Here is a 24,861-nt window from a genome sequence, read left to right as displayed (position 1 = left end):
AAGGGATGAAGGTCTGTCAGACATGTTTTTCAGTAACTTTTGTCACCAGGTCGGAAAGTAAGGAAAAATAGAGTTGTTATTGGTACAAGAGTGGCTTAAATAAGGTTTATCCTATATCTATGTGTTTCTAAAACAAGAAGTGAAAAGAAATATTTTTTTTTATTACTTCACTACTCTATCAACAATTAGAAGAAAAAAGATTTTGATTGGAATTCCATTTTATTCTTCTCTTCCCTACAATAGACAGCTACATTCTACATACACATGCACACCATACTTTAAAACGTTCAGCTGGGCACAGTGGATACTTCAAAGCCCAACAAGACACTATAGGTGATACATATTATTTATACATTGGACCATTTATTTGTGTGCCTTACATTGAAACATTTTTATAACGTTGGAATTACATTTAATTTGAAGTGTGTATAGAACTTAGAAGGAAATAACCCCTAAAATTCCTTTAACTGTTTGATAGTGGAGACATTTGCAAACTAACTTAGATCCTCTGCATAGTAATAAGTGAATAAGTGTATGTCCTGCTGTGATGTGTGCAGTTAAGAGTGAGGCAGAGCACAGAAGACTAACACAGCATTGCTGGCAGTAGCTGCAGATAGCTTTGCACTGGGCAGAACTCCACATGTGGAACAAATCAGAGGCAGGTTCCTGCAGGAAATCTCAATTCTGCAAGAGCACATCACAACAAGCACAGGAGCATGCAGAGTAGTGGTAGTTCATATAAAAGACAGGAATAAGACGAAGAGGATCAGGAACATTTTACCAGCAAGATAAAAAATACAGATAGCCAGGTCCAAATTACATTTACAGATGTAGATAGATTTATGGATCAATATATATTTAAATATTTCAAATTAAAAGGGTGATACAAAATTAAAAAGCACAGATTATATATTGTGTGTGATTCATGCAAAACAGCACATACAGTTTAATGCATGCATAAAAGAAGACAAATTTACACATCAATATAAAATCCATTATACAGAATTAGAGTACATGGGGAATGAAGGAGGTTGGATTGGCAAGGGGAGAGACAGGAAGGAGCAGATAAGAGGAGTATAGAGACAGTAGGAAGAAGCCACAGAAAAGTGTAGGGCGAATGAGAGAGATAATAAAGAGTGAAGATGGGAGAGAGAAATAAAAGGCAGTGTGTTAGATCAGCTCTGGACTAGCAGGAAGGCAGCACCTGGTTAGCATGAGATGGATACAAGGAAAAGGAACCTCCATCATCATCACCCTTTTTTCCAGTTTAGGCTGGCCATACACACAGGGCTTTTGACCAAAAAAAAAAAATCTTATTTTCACCCTACATATACATTATAATACTGCATGTAGTGCATGTAAAATGAGTGACTGACAGCCCCAGTCCCATAACTTTAACCAGGGACATATGTCTGAGTTGGAATAGGGAAGATGGGCATTTGCACCTCACATATAGGTTTTTGCCAATTGGCAGTTCTGGACTTGAGCATAACCCACTAGTAATTAAGTTAAAAGGTTACACCATTGGGTCAAAATTGTGTATATGACCTTGCAACATCATTTTACAACATTATACATCAGAAAAATATATATTAATATAATGGCAAGGATATTTGTTTTTCTATATACATGTATCAAACATGTTGTAGAGTCACACTTAGGTTGAAGATCCATCAGAAGATAAGCTAAGCAATTCATTCAAAGCTGCTAACCAGCTAGCCTTATAGCCTTTATAAATCATATATGCCCCTGATCAAATGATAGGATGGTTGACCTATCACATGATATTAAGTGCCAGACATAGTGCTTCAGTTCAAGGTACTTTTTTTTTTTTCATTCAAGAATAAACAATAAGTGACTTAGCTGACTGAGCTCTAATATCCTTTTTAATAATTTATGTCCTGAGTTTATTCTTATCTGTTTGTCCTTGTAACTATCAGGACATCATCTACCTCAAGGCTAATCCACCGTGATTCATTTTCCAGTGGACATCAAAAAGTGGTAATCATTTGCCTTTTGTCTCCCCCATAAAGTGGAGCCTATAAATATATATTATATTACCGCTACCTCAGTAGGTACAACTGAAACAAAGTATGGCACTGGGAGGCTACTGGATATGCCACCATTCATATATTGAAATGATAAAATGCAATGCTTAGGAATGTTTAATATCACCCTTTGTATATGGCCACCTGTGGTTCTGCAGTTGTTGCTAAACTCTGACTTATGTCTGGCCTGTAATTCAGCAACAACTTGAGAACCCCGGACCTTTTTGATATGTTTGCTAAAACTGGGTAACAGAGATACTGTCAGGAGGGCACACAGTAACCTGGGATCTCTGGAACATGATATATCCACTCATGACAAAAGGAGGTGTACAAAACACACGGACAGTATGCTAACATACAGGCACAAAGACACTTGAAACATAGGAACCTAAAATCAGTCAATCTAGAACTGTCTTTATGGAAAACTCTAACCTTCTTTTGATATTAAAGTTTTGAAATTATATGTGAAAGTAAGGTTATTACACATTGCATCTATCTGTTAAAAGTGAGTTATTCAGCAGTAAAATGCTGCTTGTGATAGGTCAATATGCACCATTACTACATTAAGCCCCAAAAAATCATCAATACAGGTGTATAAAATCTTTGCATGAAAGATGTGAAAAATGTACCTTCATTACAACATTCATTGTCAAAAAACGAATAAACTTTAAAATTTACCCAGTGCTCCCTGCCCCCTTTTAAGATTCTGCTGTGGTAAGTGGCCGATCATAAAAATGATGTCAATCAGCATCTTTAGATCAACCCATCTGTATGGCAGATGATTTTCATTTTTCAATATGTCCGAACACATGCATAGGAGCTTTTAAACGTGCTGGGTGTTTTAAATGTAACTGACAGTGTGCCAATTTATGGTATTTGTAACAAGGTGGTTGTAACAAGGTGGTATGGTTCTTTAAAATGCTGTAGATTGCACACAGAAAAAAAATCTTGTTTTTATTTAAAAGTGCACTTATTTTACTTTAAAAGATTTTTTACAATTTCTTTTAATTTTCCATGATATAATATTATTCTGCCGTCCAGAAGGTAAGTACTTCCATCACATTCCTGCAGTTTAGACATTGACTGATTACTAAGGAGAATGATAAGGCTTGGTTACCCATTGTGCCTCTTTAGGCAAAGAAGAAGCCAGGCTTCCCTGAATAATCAGCCTGTCTAAAAGCAGCTGGAGATAACTAGCTATAGAAATCCCCCCGGGCATCTGCCTGTCATGGGTAGCGCTGGCACCTGCCACTGTTTGTCATTGGGAACAGAGAGGGATTGGCTAGAATGACTGGCAATTATTTAACAGGTTGGAAGGCAGGAAGGACTTTCTGTCACCTTTAAACACTAATCCAATACAGCTGATCCAAATACTACAGAGTTATCAGGTAATGTTGTTGATCTGGCAAACCAAAGAATGGCTGTGTTGGGCCAGCAGTAAGATAAGTGCACACTAGTTTCTAAATAGTCAGATTTAGTTTAAGCAGGCTTTTTATACATTGCAGAACAATTCATTAAATATTATCTATCCTTTTTAATTAATCATTATTGTAAAGGAATGTAAACCAAATACAGTGTAGGTGTCAATGATGGGGGCTTTTACATTTGTGACTCTCAGCTATTTTAAGGGATGGGTACAGATAACAGGAAAGTGGTCATTCCTCCTCAGCATGGTGTACCTGTCAATGGTTGTGGCAACTAGCTATAGAAATCCCCCTCTGACTCCAAATAGTCTTAGGGGGTGGGCACAGACAGCATATTATTCTGGAAAGTGACAATTCCTCTTCAACATGGTGTAGGCATCAGTGGTAGGGACATGTACAGACACTTGGCTTGATTTATTACAGCTCTTCAAGGCTGGAGAAGATAGACTACCATTGGTGAACTTGGGCGATCCAGCAAACCCGGAATTAATATGGTCCAGGAGTGAAAACATTTGCCAAATGATAGCATAGAATTTTTAGGAAATCCATTCCAGGTTTGCTAGACCACCCAATCTTTGAGAGTTTAATAAATGTCAATAGAAGGGCATGTGCAGACACCGGGCCTGATTTATCAAAGCTCTCCAAGGCTGGAGCAGATACACTTTCACCAGTGAAGCTGGGTATTCCAGCAAACCTGGAAGGAATCTGGTCCAGAATTGAAAACATTGCTAGCAAATACCAAATGGCTTTGAAGAAATCCATTCCAGGTGTGCTGGATCACCCAGCTTCACTGATGAGTGTATCCTCTCCAGCCTTGGAAAGCTTTATTAAATCAGTCCCACTGACTTTATAGGGTTTTAGAAGGTGAGGGGGGCACAAACAACATATTATTACATAATATAGGATGGGCACAGACAAAATTATTTTGGAATGTCACCAGTCCTTTTCAACACGGTGTAGTTGTCAATGGTGGGGACAGACAGTGACTTCCAGCAATCTTAGTTAGTTGGAAAAAGACACTATGTTATTTTGTAATATGACCAGTTTTCCAGAACATGGAACTAGTTAATGTTCAAGTGGAGGTCATAGATGACAAATTATTTTATTTTGTTAAGCAGATCTATTGATTTGTATTTTATAAGCCACTTCAAGTTAAACAGAAATGTAGTTTTAGAGATATTTGGTAATATGCAGTATTTTGAGAGGATGACCATCATTAAAAACTGTTGAAAAGTTTGTGTTTGGACCAATGTTCTTGCTCTGAATGTACCAAACGCTGCATGTTCTATTCAGATAAACTGCAGGGAAGATCAAGCAAGCTTTTTGTCCAGATGCATATTCACATACTTCAGAATACTTCCATGTCTCTAGTTTACACTTATTCTCTTGAGTCAGAATCCCTCACATCTATTAGTGTTATTTTACAACCTAAGCCATTTATTATAGGGGAAAAAAGAGAACCTAATCACTGACCTAGGACACATAAGCAGATAAGTACTTTTAATCACACTCTGAATCTTCAGATTTGCATAATTGTTCCAGGTCAGTGACTTAAAATGTTTCAACAACTTGAGGTCAGCATAATATCCAGGCATCTGGAAATTGAGAAATAGACAGTACCCATTCATTTAGGGCTTTTTTTATTTTTCTTCAGGTGGACTCTTATTCTTTAGAGACTGACCCTAGATACTATTTTAGGTAAAGAGGATAAATGATCATAGTTTATTCAGCCATTCAGTTTTAGCCATTCAAGACAGGAATATATCAACATTACAAATAAACACTAATTAAAGAAAAAAAATCACAGACTATACAACATTGTACATACAGCATGTTAAACTTCTGACACATACTAACACTGAAGACACAAATCCACACTGGTGCAACACCTATTAAATGATGCAAAAACATATCCAATGTATATTGACAGCCAAAATCCTAAAAAGATAAAAGCACTCACCCAGCCCGCTGTTTTTTTGATTTGTCAGATATACCATCCCGAGACATCAACTTGTTGAATACAATTATGCCAATAAGCATGTTAACCTATAGCATAGTCAGAAAAAAAAGTTAATGTAGTGGACGAAAGCAATTACACTTTTAAAACCCAATTAAAACCTCCTTTTGTTAATCCTGGAATGAAGCCAGGCTGCACAAACAGCATTTATTGTGGACATCTATTTTAGTTTGTGCTGCAGATTGGGTGTAAAATGCCTTGTGCTGGTTGGAGACTAATGATGTGGACCACTGCTGAAACAGAACACATTGGTCCAGGTCTTTAGCATTCCAATGCCCCTGCACAATGCTCCAATCAACAGCGCTGCAGAGAGAATGCTCCATGTTGACCATCAGTCTAAATCTCCAGTGTGCTGCAATCAAAGGTCAATTTAAAAACTCGCTACCTAAAAATAAAGTATAACTTTATAGTAAAACTAACACATATTTATGTACTGTGTAATTACCGATTTCATCAACCCCCTTAAAATATTTCCAAACAACTTTTTAAATACTAACTGTTTTTTGTTAGGTATGATCAAATATATACTGCTTTGCAAATATTAACAGACAAAATGTGGCAATACTTTTTTGCTATATTCAAAATGTATTTTGCCCACCAACAGTTCAGTTTCAATAACAGCAATGAATATCTGTGGCTAAAAACATCTTTTCATCAGTATTTGTTTGCTGATATTTGTACTTAACATACTAATATACTTTTGTCAGTTTTCGTATGTTTTGAAAAATTACACGTTTTGTACCTAATTCACTATAATGAAAAGAAATTAGGTGAAGCTCTGCACACTCCAAACATCCAATCATGTACAGGGGAATTAACTGTCTACTTCACATGATTGGATGATTTGCCTCGCTCACCATGATAATCAGACCTATTGTGCACAGGTACCCAAGGTCACACAGCGGTGGTAGATAATAATAAGAAGGAGAATAATAACAGGGAGAGAAGTTCCAGTCTCAAATTGAAGCTCTATATCCAGCATGAAATGTACGGAAAGGGCAGAATGAGGCAAAGTGTTACCTCCAACTGGTATCACATTTTATATCTGTTCAGTACAGAAGAAGACAAAGGTGATGACAGTCACAGTGCTTACCAGAACAATGACAGCTGCTGGGCCAACAAAGGCGTAGAGCAACCCTCCTTCCAGAGAAAGCCAGCAGCTATGGGTCAAATGACACAAGTAGTTAGACAAAAGAGAAATGTATTTACTGACTCTGTATCGTCTTAAGATTGAAGCGGTTTCAGAAGATGTGGGATAATTATACAAGCAAAGCATTTCATACTTTACTAAAACATAAGGAAAACTGATAAAAGAAGTCTGCATGGATATATCCTACATGTCATTATAAATGGTACAATATATAATTTAGAAATATTGTATCTTTCATCAATAAAAAACTTTCTCTGAGCCTCAATCAAGTGACATTCCTTAAACCAAAAGTTTTTCATCAGTTTGCAACAGTCAAAAGGAACTTATCCTTAGTAATCAGACTGTACGTTGTAACTTTGTAGCAATTGACCAGGTGAGGGGTAAGCATGAGCGGGGGGGGGGGCACTGAGCCAGCATTCCAATCCAAGAAAGGGATGCTGACCCTGTATGATCCCTGAACAAAGATGGCTTCATCCTTTAGGAGTGAAAAACGGATGATGGCATTGGCAGGGGAAGTACTGTGATCTGTTTGAGAAGTAAAAAAATCTGTGTCATACTTACTCATTAATTAAGCTATATGCATATGCCAGATAATTGCAATAGACAAATGATCTTGCACATACTGGGCAAAAAACATCAGTCCCTTGATGTCATTCTGCCCTGGTGGATTCATGATCAACCTATCAAGAATGGCCACTGTGCTTTCAGTTGGAGGAGAACACAACAGGGTGGCACTTCTCGTCCTCCACCCTTCCGTCTCTAAAGTGTTTCCAATTACTGTATTCTGACATCTATCTGATGTCTGTACAGGGCATGCACTAAATATGGACAAATATATGTGTTGCTACTAAGATATTTGCTGGAAGTTATGTCATTAGAATCATGATATTTACAGTGTATGACTAAAGAGATAGCAGACAACAAGCAGTTAAATATCTTAGTAGCAAACAAATGAATCCTTTGTGTAGCCCTAGGATAACTGAGCCATTGAACACTGATGCTTATCACTTTCTTGATACACAGATAACAGCCAGATGGAGGCTGTCAATCTGTAAATTAAGGAGGAAAAATTAAAAATATAGAATCACAATCAAAAATTGTAAAATTCCCCAAAATATTTTTATGCATATATAACAGAAGCTTAAAATATGAATCTACAGAAAAACCATTATATTTTTCTTTCCAATAAAAAAGACTTACTAGTGAGGAGTTCCATATCCTTTTGTTCGTGTAAAACCAACAGACACGGCAACCACTAGAGCTGGTAACCCTGAAAAAGCAATTAAACTTTTTGGTATTTAAAATTGGATATAAAGGATTATAAAGACTGAAAGAAAGGAAAATGGGTCTGTGTTACCTACAGCAAACTAATCAATCAGTGAAATAAAGAACTAAACAGGCGACTAAGGCTGGAAATCTGCATAGCCAACATGACTATAGCCTCAGGTCCAAGAGATGCAAGGGGCAGCACATAGACACTCACCCACCATGAAGGGCAACACATCTTACTTTCAACTAGTCTTTATAAAATCCTTCTTATTTGTTACTCTGGTACTAGTTGGCTCATACATTTAAAAGACAAACAGATGTACACTTGGCTTATATTTTTGGCTATAATTTGCAGTTATCCTTTTTATATTTAGAACACCAGCAGTGGTTTGACAAGATAGAAAGTTTGGTTTTATCAGCCCTAATTATGTTGAGGGCTGTGACGTGGGATATTATTAGAATGCTGCATTCTAATTATTTACATAGCCATGCCACTACAGCAGAAAAAACAAGAACAAAGCAAATTCAATTTAAAGAAGGCTTCCACCATTAACACCAAGTACATTAAAATGAGCAGTAGTACTGATTAATTACGGATGAGCAAAAACAGTCCACTCTAAACCTAATTTCGAAGCAAATAAAATAGGGCTGTGAAGGTTGCATGCTGATCTTGTGCTTATATCATTTCTATCTCTTTATAGAAATCTGGTAGTAGATAAAAATTCCACTCTGCACCTATTTATTCAAAACATTCAGATTCTGACTGGATTATGCAATTTCCTTATTTCTGTTATCAATTCCTAAGAGATTTCTACTATCATTTTTTATGTGTGTCCCAATTAGTAATATTTCATATACTTCCTAGTCATAATATATGAAAGTGAGTGAAAATCTCAATAAACTGAAGGCATATCCCATTGGAAAATGAATGATCTACTTGTGTTTTAGTAAAAACCACAACACCTTGGGTTTCCCATTGCTTTCCATCTATTTGGTAATGGTTACTATAAGAGAAACATTAGGTGGGGGTACAGACTGCGAATTGTTCCACCTCTGTCCTAAACTAGGAAAAACTACCTGAATGGAGTTCTATTTTAATTGTCAGTTATTTAAATAGTCCAATTTTATTAGTAAAATTGTAGGCTTTAGTTATGGTCTATACCATTCTATGCAAGGGGGCAGAAAAAAAAACTGTAAAATGAGTGATAATCCCCCAGCAGGGATACAAGCTGCAATAAATTTGCTTCCCATTATACTTTCCTGCCCAGGTGATAGGTGAGGAACAAAACAGAAAAATAACACAAACCGCCTTGATCGAATCATAGACAGCATTTTCAATTAAAGAAGCATTTCCAAATTAGCAGAACAAAGAGAGCTGTTTAAGTGATTTCCGGTGACATTTTAGTAAAACTAAATTACCCTGGTGGGGACTAAGACCAAGGTTTTATCCCTTTCCTAGTGAAATTTAAAAAGTTAAAAAAAACTTTGTCTGAGGTTCCAGTTTATGGCCTAAATATATTGAAGAAAATTATGGGAATAAAGCATTTTAGAAGTTAAAATACAAGTAAACCTGTAACGGAATGAAAACCAGGCTGAAACAGCTTCATACTAATAAATGATCAGAGGCTACAGATGCAACCTGTAGGCTACAATGAGTCAGTGCCAAGTAATGTTCTATAACTAATTATGCCTACAAATATAATGGCTCATACAGAAACTGAAATCACAGTGGCGTTGGTGCATAAATGTTTACTAATGACTGTATTTTCCTCTCCAGTGCCATGAGCTAGAAACCAGGTAGAGAAAAAATAATAAACTAATGGTTAAGCCCTAGAAGAAATCATGTACACTATTCTCTTACCCCAGCCAAGACACAGGAAACGTTTACGGACCAGGCGCGTTCTCATTTGCCCAATGACAGCTAAATAGGATTGCCAGGCCTCAGTTAGTACCCAACAGAAGGACGAGAGAAAGAAGAAGTGCAGGAAAGCAGCAATGAGAGCACAGACAGCCTGTAGAGAAATAAATGCATGGGTTAGCTTTAAGAAGCACAGTTGTAGTTTAGGAAGCATCAGATGCCAGCCAAGTCAATGCTATAGCAATATATTCCATACACCTATGGACATGGTAAGTTAGTTCCTGGATAAGGCAGCTGCTGTGTAAGCTAAACATGCATACTATGGAACATCACCATTGGTGCTATGGTATATTACAAAGAGTCTAGAGGAGCAGATACACCTAGTTTTACCACTAACTGGATGACATTTAGTTTGCTGGAGCAGTGTGTATCATAAACATTACATTTTGCAAACAACATTCACATTTTCACAATTTTTTCACCTTTTGTTATATTTTACTTCTGTAAGGCTATGTTCAGACTGGTGGTGAGGTTGCAGTGTGGTTACTGCTTCCCCACAACAGTGAACTGCTACCTTGGGGGAGATGCAACCAATAGCTTATACCCATGGCAGTGCATGAATGAATGGGGGCAACAGTGATCACCACTCATTGCTGCCCCTATCAAATATGCAAATGTTGGTTTCTTTAAGAACCAGACCTCTTCATTGCCCTCAAAGAGAAGGTCGTGGATGCCTAAGAATCAGGCATCCACAAAAAGATTGTCAAGATATTTCAAAACAATTATTCCTTTTGTAGATTTCAAATTACTGCGCATTTGTCCAGGACTGGCCAGCCTAACACATTTAGCCCACAAGCTGGCTGTTTGATACTAAAAGAAATCTCCAAGAACCCCTAAGTTTACATTGCAGTTTCTGCAGGTAACTCTAGAAGCAGTTGGTGTCAAAGTGCATACATCTTCATTTAGTAAGAGATTGTACCAATTAGACTGCATGGGTAGCATGCCAGGAAAAAGTATTTGCTGAAAAGGTTCAGCAAAAACATTAGAGTGAGGCAACAATAAGCCATGGAACATGTTGGCAAACACCAGGCATTCTTGAATTAAGTGCTGTGGACTGAGAATTTCAAGAGTTAATTGTGCACATGGTAGATATGTTTGGAGCAAACCAAAGGTAACATTTTAGGTGAAGAACCTTAAACTAACTTGTGAAGCATGGTGGTGAAAATATTATAATTTGTGGTTGATTTGCTGCTTTAGGGACTGCCCAGCTTGCAGTTGCCAAGCCAACTAAGATTTCTTCATTTAATAATTATGAAGCTGAAGTGAAAACGGATCTTTAAATACACATGACCTAAAGCACAATGGCAAACCCACCAAAAAGTGATTTAAACAGACAGTAGAATGCCATGGACTGGCTGCATTGAAACCCTGATTTCTACGAAAATTATGTCTATAATTTGAGATTATGAAAGTAAATCCACAAAACTAATTGCAAATGAAAGAATATTTCATTGGATAGGAATAAAACATTTGACAAGGTGTTGTCAGAGACTGGTGGGCAGTGTAGCAACCCACCTAGAAGAAGTCATTACTATCTTCTGAGGCCAAGGGTGTACTTATTTTTTCCATAGCACAGCATTAAATCTATGGGAATCATTGTTGAATAACTGTAAAGGTAAATCTACGTTGTGTATACTTTCACTATATTCATGTTCGAGCGTGTCACCTTTATCAAACAACCATTGTTTGAATAAAGATCCAATCATGTATGGTTAAAGATAATAAAGATTGCCTTTTCTAATATGTGGATGATGCCTAAACAATTATCAGATTCCATAGGATTTACTTTCTTGTTTAAATGGCTGTACATATGGTGACGTGAGGGGCATACCCCCCAAACCTGATCACCACTTGTTTAGTTCCCCTTGTGTCATCCTCATACCTACGTCATAGTGATCGTTTTGAACAATTCTATTTATCTCTCCTTCTTTAGGTGCAATCAACAAAGAAAATACACCTTTGACACCTTACCACCCACCACTTCATTTCTTCATTGATTTCCTCTACCAACCCCACCCGTATTGTTGATCCACTGTATAACTGGCAGAATATTACTGAACATGTAACTTAATAAGAAGTATTGATTGAAGAATTGGAGGGAAGGAATGAAATCAGACACAGCACACAGTAATATCTTACACCAACGTGCGTAGGATGTATTAGGAGGAAGCAGTGCATATGAAGAGTGGGGGCTTGAAGCACAAATTATTTGTAAGCTGTTTCCGGCCACAAGTAACAATGCGATAATTGCAACAAGCTGAGCATGTTGATAACATGATACTATTTTTAACTCCAATTCAATCCACACTCTTCTGAACACACTTCATTCTGTATGCAAAAATGTATACATGCTCACATTTATTATAATTGCTTCTATCCTTCACATTAAACTCTGCAACCGATGCATCATATTATTCTGGCAAGAGGTTCAGGAGAGGAGTCCAATAAAAATAATTTTTTTAGATACCTGTTAAATTGGTCAAACACATTTGCATTTAAAAGTAAGCATTCAATTAAACCCTTAAATGTCTTCTCTAAATGTCTCTTCCCCCAGCACAGGCATGTGTGTATAATCATATACAGCAAATTTATTTAAATGCAAGTGACCTGCAGTGCCAATGTTCTGAGAGACTACAGACCCCAAAATCCTGATATTACCAATAGCCTTCATTTACAGTAGTCAAATGGGGTCTTAATACATATCACATGATGGTTTGCTCATGCCTATAGTAACCATAAATGTACGCATTTACTATTTTACTTCTGTTGTCGTACAACATGGCTATTAATCTCCATTTTCTGTATATGGGTCAATATTTTTTTTTTTAATTTTGCTTGTTAAAATAAGTTTTATTAAACTGGCTGCCGCTGGTAAATGACTCCAATTTAAAACAATTCCATACAATATTACCCTAAGCAGATGAGAAAGAAAACAAGGCGTAATGCGTGTTTCTGACCTTGCTGAGTGCTTGGGACTGTCCCACCAGAATCAGGACATTGGAGGCAAGGATGGACAAACAGAAATTGAGCAGAATGATGGAACGCTCAGAACGAATGAATCTGGAAAAGAAAACAAAATAACACTATCACCTAGTCAGATTTGGAGGGATACATGATACATTGGAGAATACATCAAAATAATGACTGTAGCCAAAAGTTTCAAGCTGCATAGACAACCTTGTAGATGCCAATTACTAGCTAGAAAATGTAGGGGATATGTTGCTGTATTTCCACCAACTGTGAAACGTTTTTGATGTTGCTATCTCTATAGCTTGATAGATGTGTGATAAAAGCAAAAATATACAAATATTTCTTTAGCGTGTCTAGTCTGGAAGCAGTCAGAATCAAGGGCACCTGCCTGTAAAGAGGGGAGAAAACTTTGACAAAAACTTTGACTATGGCAAATGAAACCAACCTGGCCAGTCATCATGTTCTTAACTGTGGATAGGATTTTCCAAAATGGTGCTGCAGGGAGCCCTGGGCACAGTATACAACTTTTCACTTTCTAGGACATAAGGAGAGGAATGTTTTCTGGATGTAATGCATAAGGGACATCATTTTCCTGGCATGTTGCACTATGGGATAGGGCCAAGATTTAGTTAAAGCAGACCATTGACATTTTTGTCCCAATAAAACCTTGACCTCTCTTATATAAAAAAATCAGCTGTTCACATGTTGTGCGTTTGCATTCGTAACTGCCTACTTTGCAAGCCTCCACCCCCAGGGAATGTAAGGAATGTCTGTACTGGACATAGTGCAAGTGCACTGCCACCAACACAGCAAAACCAGAAATACAAGGAGTGAGAAAGAAAGCTGATGCCAGCAATTAAAATGGCGGTGCAGACAAAGCTGGGCAAAGGATTTAGAAGAATGCAAGCTAATAATGGAATACATGGTGAGTGTGTGTTTAATGTATGTCATTCATACATTGCTAACATTGGTAACAACCAAATATGAAGGTGGAAGCTCTTCTTTAATTGTCAATTTGCACAAAAGTTAGGATTTGCACACTGTAATTGTCTGAGCTTCGGGTTCCCAAGGTGCACTGCATTGTCTGGAAAATGTTACCCATGCATTGTTTTGCAGTGGTACCTAATGCTGACTTGTAAGGTTAATTTATTTGTCATAGTGTACCCCTTTGTCTATTCCCCCACCCTACTAAATTGTGTCCCTATTAGAGACATTTCCCCTATTCGCCTGTTGTGTTCCAATTTGATCTAGATAGATGTGCCTGAGATCACGTAAACTTTATACACTTAGGTCTGCTTGTAATACTGCAATGTTTGCTGATCTAGAGAGATATTTTCAATATTTATATTGAATACTTGAAGTTAAATGTGAACTAAAACTTCCTCATGGCTCACTGTAATCTAAAATGGAATTAGGTAATGTGGCGATCAATTAAATCACAACTAACGTACCTCCAAAATGCAGCATAAACAGCAAGGAGTATGAGCAAAGCCATGCAGGAGACAGCACAGCCAATCATCAAGGGAACCGATGGGGAACCAGAGACATCCATCACCTGCTGAGACAGCAAAGTGTCAGCTCTTTGGAAAAAAAAAGTACCCACATCATACATGTTACTGCCAGATAACCAATCAATGGCATTTCACTGTCACACTGACTTTCAGACAGAAAGGCCCTCAGATAAGTTTTTTTATATTGTTGTGTGTTGACCAGCTAAATCCAGGATTCAGTTAGGAATGTGTCCAAATTGTTCAACCCACCAACTCAATCAAATATTCACTAAATAATCATCAATGTCAAAATACCATGTTTACAGTTCATATTGACTTTAATATAGAATATGGATGAGCAGGGAAAATTGACATTTGGCAAAATTCTGCTCAAACCTAGATAAAGATACCTTGAAAAAATTGCTTTAAATTGGAAACACAACTCATACCAATGTCAACAGCAACCACAGAATTTGTCATTGGCAGATTCAGCAATATAAATAATATATCCATCATTAAGTGAATCTGTCAAGGACAAAACATGGTGAACATTTTTTTAACCCTTTTTAGGAATAGTTTGGGGGTACTGTTTACCCCTGTACCTACTTCCCCGTGTGAGGGGGTAGAGATATCAGCCTAAATTAAAGTAGGCTGCCAGATTCCATAAGCCTTCTCACAAATTCTCACTTTCTTTCAGAGAGATGGAATGAGGGGAAGAGGCCCTGTTCCTTAACTAGAGGATCACCCACTTTTCAGGGAAGTCATGAAGTTTAGTATGGGCAGGAAGAGAATACACACATGCTCACTACGTCTCCTTTTCATGGCCACCTATTTTTTTCAAGCTAATCTGATGAAGTTGGATTACGATAGAAAGATAGATAGATAGATAGATAGAGAGATAGATAGACAAATATAGAATAGAAATAATAAATTAACTTTCTAATACACCTACGCTGCACTATAAAAATATAGTATTTTTTACAATATGAAATCATTATATCATTTACACACAATAACTGTAGCAATACAGCTCACAGAACAGTGGCAGCTATGATATGAAGCAGCTGCATACCACACAGTCTTTCAGAACACGAAACTTCATATTTCTGCCCTTCTAAACAAATTAGTTTCTGCACAGCATGATACATTTCACCTCTCCTCTGACATCTCTGACATATATACACATCCCTCTGCTCTGTATATAGAGAGCAGGTAATACATGAGTGCTAAACTCAGAAAACCACTGCTTGTAGAAGTGGGAACAGAATGATAGAACAGCTAAGATTTTCCACTTTCTTTGCTATTACAGAGTTATATTGCCTTGTGAACAAATGATCAACTAATATACTGTAAGAAAAAATTCTCTGTAAGGTCTCACAATCATATGTGTTAGGAATCCAGCACAACTTTTATAAGCCTTCTTATAGGGAAAATGTATCTTTCACTTTGGGTTGAAGGATGAGTAGGTAGAAATGTCCTGAATATTTTACTAGCTATTGTCAGCAATACTTTTCATACTGGCATGTTGTGTCAGAGTATTTACCCATCTTGTCTCTCTCCAGGTAGATCTACCAGCATTAGACATACTGTTTTTTGATGATGTTTAGGATCGCTATTTAGTTCACTGCCTGAATGGTTATGAGATGATTTATTTAGGATGATTTAAAGCTGGATTTTTGCCGGCTTACATTTTGTCCTCTCTGGTTCCTTTCTCTTTTATAAATAAAACCTTTTTATTTTCATTTGGTACTTTTGTATTTGATTCAAGCAGTGGGTCTCTGTGCATGTAATGCAGTTGGATCATGGCTGGTAGGAGGTGCCAGCAAGGTGTCGCACAATACTCCTCTCAAGACTTTTTAGATCTAATACAAGCAGTGAGCTGGTTTAGAAAGGGCTTTGCTAATATTACAATTCCTTGATGAGTGGATGTCAATCTGGTGGAGTGGGTATTCTTAGGCAGGCTGTATGTGCATAGGTAAAGCGCACGTATGATGCTATAACATCATGATTAAAAGAACTGAAACAGCTTATTCTGCATGTAAAATAAAACATTAATATTGTACCTATAAATTGACTTAGTGGCATGGGCATTTAAAAAGAAGATAACCTAACCATAAGGTGTGTATTCAGATTTGTCCACTCTGCAGTCATAAAAATAATAAATTACGATTGTCTGGATTACCTAATTGCATGATCCTTTGCAGACTATATCTATATATCTACCTGGATAACTTTAGGAAAAACAAAAAGTTCTGAATCAGAAATTCTGGTTATTAGACAGGAACTCTAATATTGTTCCTTTATACCTGTCAATCAGATAAGTAGAACTGTTCATAGGTACTATATAATCTTCTGTGCAGACAGACTGGATGCTTTTCCACTCAAGAGTTCTTGACATTTCTTCGTATATACCCTAAACCTAGCATGTTGCTAATGCTCAGGGAAAGTTAGGTACATCTGCATACAGTATATAATAGTGTCAATCGCCCCCTCTAGCAGAAGGAACCACAGAAAGGCCTGCTGCTGTCCATTGTGTATATATTTTCCATAAAGAGCCTCACTAATTACCACCAAGGTAGGTTTATAAAAACAGCCACATAAATGCATTAAAAATATGAAAAGGCACCTATGTACTGCTCTCAAACTTGGTATAAAACAAAGGTCTTATAAAACAGGGAATCTGACATTCCCTCAAATATTTCCTGGTGGGAATCAAATATTTCCATTGAATCACAGAGACCTGGAATATTCCCACAAGGGAATGTTTGAGGGAATGTCTGATCCCGTTTTATAAATAGAACCCAAAGTATACATCTTGGTTACCATATAAGCCATTAATAAACCTAGGAGAATTTGATTTAGCTGTTGCTGCCATACATTTTCGTCTCTGTATTTACATCATGGACTCAACAGGAAGTCAAATGACTCCACCTATAAGCATCACTTACTGTATGTTATCAAGCAAACACTCCATTGAAATAACCACAATTGCTGTCAGCAATGTCATGAACAGGAACATGGTTGCAAAAGAATGTTATGGAATTCAGAAATGAGAAATATATATTTACAATATCTTCTTTAACTATTCTGTAGAGATGCCCATACTGGCCGAAGTACCCATTAATGGAATACAGAAAACAGTGCATGATTCTCATTCATATGTTTACCAGCATACTGCCTCCATGAGAATTAGATACAATTATGTCAAGCTGAGAATGACACAGGAAAGTGCCAAAGAACAAGCCTGGCCACTTATAATATAATGGTTTAATTATAGGTCCAGTCTGATGGTTCTCTATAGTCTAAGCATCCCTTTGGAGCTTAAGAGGTCAAACTCCCCCACCATAGGTTCAAGCTGTACTCTTGTTCACTTTGCAGTCTCATTTATGATGCTTTAGGATTAGTATTCTCAGGGTTTCCCCACTTTACCTGTTGCATTGTTTATAACGCAAAATGAACCCAGGATCCAGCATAGAAAGTGGGATCCATTCCAAATACCTGCTTTCATTATGTAGTTCTGGAACCCTAAGTGCAAAGAATTTAGCACCAAAGGAAAAAAAGTGGATTTCTGCATCTACTAGTACTAGAAATAAGTATTGGTGGATGAACCCTTTCAATAAATATGTATAAATGAGCACACAACTATGCAAAGGAAGTCAAGAATTGTCATTAACTTCTAAATATCTGGTGCCTTACACAGAGCTCACTAGCAATAAAAGCAAGGCCTGAAAAACTCCAGCCTTTTGGAGGCTGCAGAAATCTTCACAACATTCAGTTACATCCTGGCCTGTGTATTTCATGTAAGCTTTGCCACACTTACCATTTCCTTGGGTAGTTGCGCCAAAACAGCAAAGGTGGAGAGCTGGTCGCAAAGGCATTTGGTATGGGATGGGTGGGTTGGCAGTGTCTGGCAGCTGTCGGTGTCCCAGTTCCCACTGGATGCATCACTGGGGATCACAAAAATGCAGGGACATTGTAAATCAGACCTGGCAGTGATAACATATTGCAGGGTAAATAGGGAAGGGTGCTAGTAATGCTGAGCATATGCAGAGCAGGCTCAGCCAGCCTGCATCTCCTGGCTGGGATCTTGATGTGTGCATGTGTGTGTATGTGTGTGTGGGAGAAACCCAGTGAGAAAAGTGAGGCAGAGAGCGAAGGAGTGTGGGGGAGACACAGAAAGACAAAACGAGGGGGAGAAACAATAGAAAAGAAGATAGGGAAAAGGTAAACAAGCGTCAGGCGTAAAGTGGGATGAAATATGACAAGGAATATTTGTAGTATTGAGTGTAATGATGAGTGCTTTTGTAAAAGGTAGAATGCAAAGACAGGTGTATTTGGAAACCCAAGCTGAAAGTGGCATTTAACAGTGAGAAAAGACTAAGACATAGTAACCATAAGCTATACAGAAGAGATGGAGCTTTGCCGCAAGGCATTATTCACAAGGGATTATAGATGAAGAAGAGGAGATGAGAGAAAGAAAAGCAAATGGAATAAGGAGCATAGAAAGAACAGAAGAGAGAGCAATTGGCACACAGAACAAATTATTAGCAGCCTGTAGGTTTAAGGGGGTTTTCTCTGGTTTCATTTAACATTATGACAGTTTGCACTCCTGCTCTCTGTGCTGGGCTGTCATGTATCCTGCAATCTCCCCTAAAGCTGCAGTCACTGTAGCAAAACATGATTAGTCCAATCTGTCTTCCCTAGGTGAAAGGATCCATTTACATTCACAGGTAAAAAGCTGATATATTTGGGCTACAGAGTATACAAGAACATTGTTTTTTTCAATACTTATTCTAGCCAATGCAAACATGTATTTTTTACCAATGCACATTATGTCCAAGGCAACATTTACTGAGTATCTTTAACACTAAAATTGCCTGGTATATGTTCTGATGTACTGAGCCCCAAAATCTCTATTGCATTCTCACATGCTATTTTAAGTACTCTTGTCAAAAAGCTGTCAGCTGTCTATATGAAGGAAGGCAATGCAACCCAGGCGTACATCACTAGACCTCTCAGCAGTCATCAATGTTACTCTGGCAACCATAGCAGATGGAATGTTATAATAAAACATGGCAAGGATAAGGACTTAGGAAGGGTTCCTACAGTACCGCTCATGAACACCCACACATACGTACACACCTACGCAGACAGACAAAGGGAAACAGCATACTTTCATAAAGCACACACATGTTGGAAGACACTTCTATTCTAGATATGCACTACACATACAGTATATATATATATATATATATATATATATATATATATATATATATACCAATTATATATAAAACATTTCCTCTGGAAATATGATTGGTTTTTCTTAGCAACAGCAGTTTTTTTTTAGCTGCCAAACTGAATCATTTAGAATTAAGCTGAATCATTTCACTTATATACAATTATTTTCATATTCAAACAGCTGCCTGAAGAACATTTTTTACATCATTCCCATTTTTTTATGCTTTTTTTTTTTTAAAGTACCAACATATTACACAGAACTGTGCAAAAAAAGTAAAATGTATTCAGAATATGCATTCTACAAGATTGCAAAAATAAATAAATGAAAGTGACAAATGTAGATTTTTTTTTAATTTTGACTTCCCAACATTTTTACCCTGTAATATAAACAGCTGTCTTGCTTTGTAATTAGCAATATTTTCATGATCGTCTCATATCATCGAAGCAGTATCTCAATGGTGTAGCAAAAATGTGTTAGCCAGACAGGCTGTAACTTCCTTTTTTTTATGGAAGCACATTTAATAGTGTTATACACCTGGAAGGCTTGCTTTATAAAGTAATCCAGCCAATGCACAAGCCAATTAGCCCCTAATAGTAATACTTAATTAGCTTTTTGTGCTGACATGACATAAAGCTTAAAATCTAGTCTTTTCATAACCAACTGGACATGAGAACAAGGTACAATAGAAGTCATATTCCACAAGGCAAGGAGTAATGCAAAACACGCAAAGCAATTACCATTTATCTTTTAATAGTTTATTTCAGTAAACTGAAATGTGACTGGTTGTTATTGGTCACTGCACATATTAAATTAGTGTTTATACTGCTATATTCACTACTCTGCAAGGACTGTATGGGTGCTTATCCACCAGGAAATGAGGTAGGCTCTATCTGATGAGCCGCAGCTTCTTTTATCAGAAGATGACAATGTATGCAAAGTCATCACAACTGGGAAAAACTGATGCTAATGTTGATCAACTTTAAAAATGGCCATTTCTACATTATAAAATATATAAAATATAATATATAATATATATTTCAAACTTGTTGCAAGATATACAAAATAAATAAACCTGCAATTTCCAACCAGGGGCCTGTGGAACCCCAAGGTTTCTCCAGAGGTTGCTATTGGTTCCTAACTGTGGCTTATGGACCTCCCATTTGATGATGCCTGCATAATTCCAGAGCCAAACCACTTGCTAGAGCCAGCTGCATGACTCTACAAATGTTTTAGGTGTCCATACAGGTCTTACGCTAGTCACCACTGTATGACTAGCGTAAGACCTGTATGGACACCTAAAACATTCTTTTCACTGGCCACGTTTTTAAAGGCTTTTTCCCATTTCGACTTAGAAAATAGGATTTATTAGTGGTTCCCCAAGACCAGAAAATTATTTTTGAAATTAAAAGGCTGTCCTACAATACCTTTGCAAAAAAACAAGGCTTACAAAAGCCATGTATCTAGGCTTCAGCACTTTTCCAATTTGGACAGCTCCCTGTCTCCACAATGAAACCTTGCAATGTCATTCAGTATACAATTCCTCCGTGCACCTACTTATGTCAATCCTCTGCACTGGAGGAAAACAAGTATGAATAATAACCGCCATTACTACATTAGCAGTGATTTTCTTTTAATTAAATTATGTATTGAAAAGAACCTATTAGCTGTGGTCACATTGAGAATAGCTCTGTACCAAGCTCTCCAGCACTGTAATGGTGACAAAGATTACATAAATGATGCTGGAATTAAATCTCACTGCCAAGGCTACACACAAGTGTTTATTTTCTTTTGATAAACACAATCATGTGCGCACATTTATAAGGCTTTAAAAATGTAGCCTTTGACACATCTACTGTGTGTAAAGCATAGCTCTTGAGAGCATTGGAATTGTATGGAAAGCTTTACAAGCTATAATCTCACAAAACTATCTGCAAATGTAATAACAGGAATAATTAGGTTATAAGAAAAATGAAGGAAAATCTGACATTATTTGCCCCTTTATGATATTGTATCAAAAAACCAGACAAGGTCACTAACCTTTTGGAATAATCCCATACAGCACATTGGGGACTTGATGTGCCCTGTTCAACAAGAAGAGAATACTTAGTAACCAAATTCAGTTGAGAAGATGATTTACAGTAAACAAATCTAAAATCCCTAAGTAGCAAATATTGTTGAGGAATGCAATAAAATAATACACTCTTTAAATCTGAATTACTTACAATGTACTCGTTTTGACCTGTTAGCAGTTGAAACACCTATCATGGCCAGCCTACAATATACAATTTACTGGAACAACATTGGGCACAGTAGGCATCTCAGAAGTTTGTATAGGTACACAAAAAGAAAACACATAAACAAGCCATATAGTTAACTCTGTACAATTGTACATTTTCACTAGCTAAAGAATACTATGTGTCTCTTTTACTGATGAAAAAGGCAACAACAACCCATCAAAAACAAGTTATTCTCACTATGTATGGCAAAAATTTATAATAATTAAACAATTCTTTAAGTGTGATCATGCAATTGATGTTTGAGACCAATGAATCATTAATATTTAACATTTTACCAGCTAGAAGGTAAGACCCGCTAGAAGCTAAAAGCAATAACTTGGATAGGTACTTCTTGTACTACTTACATTGATAATATGTGATAATTCCACCACTACTTGCTGATCTGGAGGTTTAGTAAGAGGCCGAATGGTGACAGTCAAAACCTTTGAACTGACAGCCAGTGAATTCCCTGGAGGAGGTAAGATGAGCCCAAGAGTGCGGTATAGCACTGCACCAATGACAAAATATGTTGAGTCCTCTGTCTCTGCAGTCCAAGAAAAAAAGAGGAATAACAGACTTAAACGTGTGATATTCTACTGATATTTGAATAATGACAGGTTGTCAAGATATAGCAACTTCCAAATAAACGATAGAGAACACGACAGGAAAAAACAAACACACACAGATGATGCCTCTGATGCTACCAACCCGCTGTGTTCCTAATTTTAACTTTATTTTTCTATAGCATCCCCCATAACACCTCCTTGCCTTAGATTAAGACTTCCCTAAGTTCTTGCTGTCATGATCTGCTCACAGCCAAGCGATACCCTACAAACTTTTAGAATAATTGCAATTCTCTTAGCTTTAATTTTCTTTATTTGTATAATAATGCCCAGAAGCACTTCATATGACATTAGGTAAATTTGATTTAATCTGCCAGATTACCTAAATCATTGATTTTGTGCAAACTTGCCTGATAACATCCTCAGCAATATTAACGGCTAAAGTAATGCATGAAGAACAAGGTGTAATGGAATTTACAAGTGATAAATGCATCCTCATGGGCATAGAATCCTATTTTCACATATGTTTAACTGATAGATTTAGTGAAATATAAAATAAATATTGACCAGGCATTTAGTTTAATATTTCCTAATAAATTGCAGTTGGTTTCTTCTTATATAACAGCATATAAATAATTATGCTTCAGAAGTATTATGTGTTGCTCAAAAATATGACATAGAGTATACATTGGAATGACTGGGTCTCTGCTGGTGTCTTGGTCATGTGAGAATATTGCTCTTTAAAGTGAAGTACTTCTACTTTAATTTAGTCCTCACCAGCAGTACACGCAGTCCTCACCGTTTGCCTGTTACTGGGGCTAAAAGGGAAGTCCTGTGTAAACTATGGGCCATATTTAAGTGGTGACTCTGACATTCAGTAAACATTCTCTGAAGGCAAACATGTTTTCAATGACAATGATAGATTCGCTATTAGTGAATTTTGGTGGTCACATTCACCACTTCATAAATATGCCCCCTTTGACTCAACAAAGGTGTAGCTATGGAGTGGAGTCATAGGCTCCTTCATACTTTAAATTTTGTATTTCCTGTGGCAATGTAGAGGCAAGGGGTTGAAGGAAAGGTTTATATATAGGAAAGGTTGAAACCCAAGTGTGGGTTTGTTTAAACCGGTGGTGGGAGGAGAGGTTCCTATGTGATTACTGGTAGTTAGCACCCTGCAAGCCACTTAGTTGCCTAGCTGCTGTGCCTGTTTTTTTTTAGGAAGTAGCATTTCAACATCAACAGCAGTTGGAAGCTGGTGATACTGAAATGCTCACTGCCACACCAAATAATTTCCTATGGGTGTTCGTGGGTGAGACGCTACATGAGCAGGCACAGTTCACAAGTGTAAGGAAATGGTAATTGCACCATAGCCCCATCATCTGTCTGAAATAGCTCTTAGGTTATCAGCATTTTTTCAATAAAAACAGTCATATTTATATCCATACATGTTTGATAAAAAAAGAAAATACACAACAATATTACAGATTTTTCTTCACAATAAATTCAATAAAGTGAACTGCTTACTACCTTTAAACTTTTAGCCTGCAAAGGATTTGTGAAAAGATAATTTCTGATGCTTACCTGCATTAGGCAAAGTCAGGACTTCCTTGGGGATGAAAAGTTTATCTTCAGAGTTTCTAGCCCAATCATTCATACCTCTTCGTCCTTTCATTGGGAAGTTGATATCACTGGATACAGCAGAGACAGGTTCTCTTTGGATGCTAATAACTGTCAGACACAGCAGATAACAGAGATCAGAACTGTTTCAAATGTGTACATTACAGCATTTAAAATTAAAACAACTCATCAAAGGTTTGCAAAATAGTTCCTAAACTTTGTCATCTTATGAACCACAAAGAAAAAAAAAAGGGGGCCCTAGACCTTACAATGAAAAGGAAAAATAGCGGAAACATCTTTGTAAGTTCTCGTGACCTCTGACTCCTTAGGCCTTAACTAAAAACTAACTCCAGAAGTTTTGGTTCTTCCCTAAAACAACTTTTTTTTCAAGCCTTTCTCCCAAAGGAACAAATCTTGGGTTTTCTGGATCAAAATGCTGCAATTGTAAAAGCTAATGCCTATTATTATTATTACCTTGTATTTATATTGCGGCAACATATTACACAGTGTTTTACAAAGTCTATAGTAATTCCCAGGCTTTAAAATTTAGGACTCTATTTATAAAACAGGATATCAAACAATCCCTCAAACATTCCCTATGGGGAAGGAATTTATGGGGAATTTCCCCAGAAAGACAGAGAAAGCAAAAATACAACCTAATAAGGATGTATACTTTCTTCACTTTGTTTGAACCAAAATGGACACCTTTGGCTTGAAATACATTTTAATAAATTTAAAAAAATCATAGCCTATTTGAGTTACAAAAAAAGAATAGCAAAGCAGCAAAAGGCCAGAATGTGAAAGACATTTTTAAATATAAGAGAATGCTGGATCTGCATGTGCAAGATGTTAAGATTGTGCTACATGTCAACCT

The 24,861-nt window shown here is 37.0% G+C and overlaps 1 protein-coding gene across 11 annotated transcripts in view; it reads right to left on the bottom strand.

The window, feature by feature from the left end:
• ADGRB2 (adhesion G protein-coupled receptor B2) overlaps positions 1-24,861 on the bottom strand; it is a 266,457-nt gene that overhangs the window by 16,032 nt on the left and 225,564 nt on the right. For 9 of the 11 annotated variants that reach the window (XM_072418512.1, XM_072418549.1, XM_072418523.1 and 6 more), the window contains 11 exons: positions 23,952-24,098; positions 22,170-22,348; positions 21,566-21,609; positions 18,107-18,233; positions 14,248-14,351; positions 12,784-12,886; positions 9,770-9,920; positions 7,840-7,909; positions 6,583-6,649; positions 5,433-5,518; positions 589-684 (listed from right to left, as the gene is read on the bottom strand). In XM_072418512.1, coding sequence (XP_072274613.1) covers positions 589-684; positions 5,433-5,518; positions 6,583-6,649; positions 7,840-7,909; positions 9,770-9,920; positions 12,784-12,886; positions 14,248-14,351; positions 18,107-18,233; positions 21,566-21,609; positions 22,170-22,348; positions 23,952-24,098 — 1,174 coding nt within the window. The remainder of the gene's footprint in view (positions 1-588; positions 685-5,432; positions 5,519-6,582; positions 6,650-7,839; positions 7,910-9,769; positions 9,921-12,783; positions 12,887-14,247; positions 14,352-18,106; positions 18,234-21,565; positions 21,610-22,169; positions 22,349-23,951; positions 24,099-24,861) is intronic. The other 2 variants (XM_072418542.1, XM_072418608.1) reach the window with 1 other exon arrangement.

Source organism: Pyxicephalus adspersus, chromosome 1 (assembly GCF_032062135.1).
Source record: "Pyxicephalus adspersus chromosome 1, UCB_Pads_2.0, whole genome shotgun sequence".
Taxonomy (NCBI): domain Eukaryota; kingdom Metazoa; phylum Chordata; class Amphibia; order Anura; family Pyxicephalidae; genus Pyxicephalus; species Pyxicephalus adspersus.
This window is presented reverse-complemented; position numbering and strand designations above follow the sequence as displayed.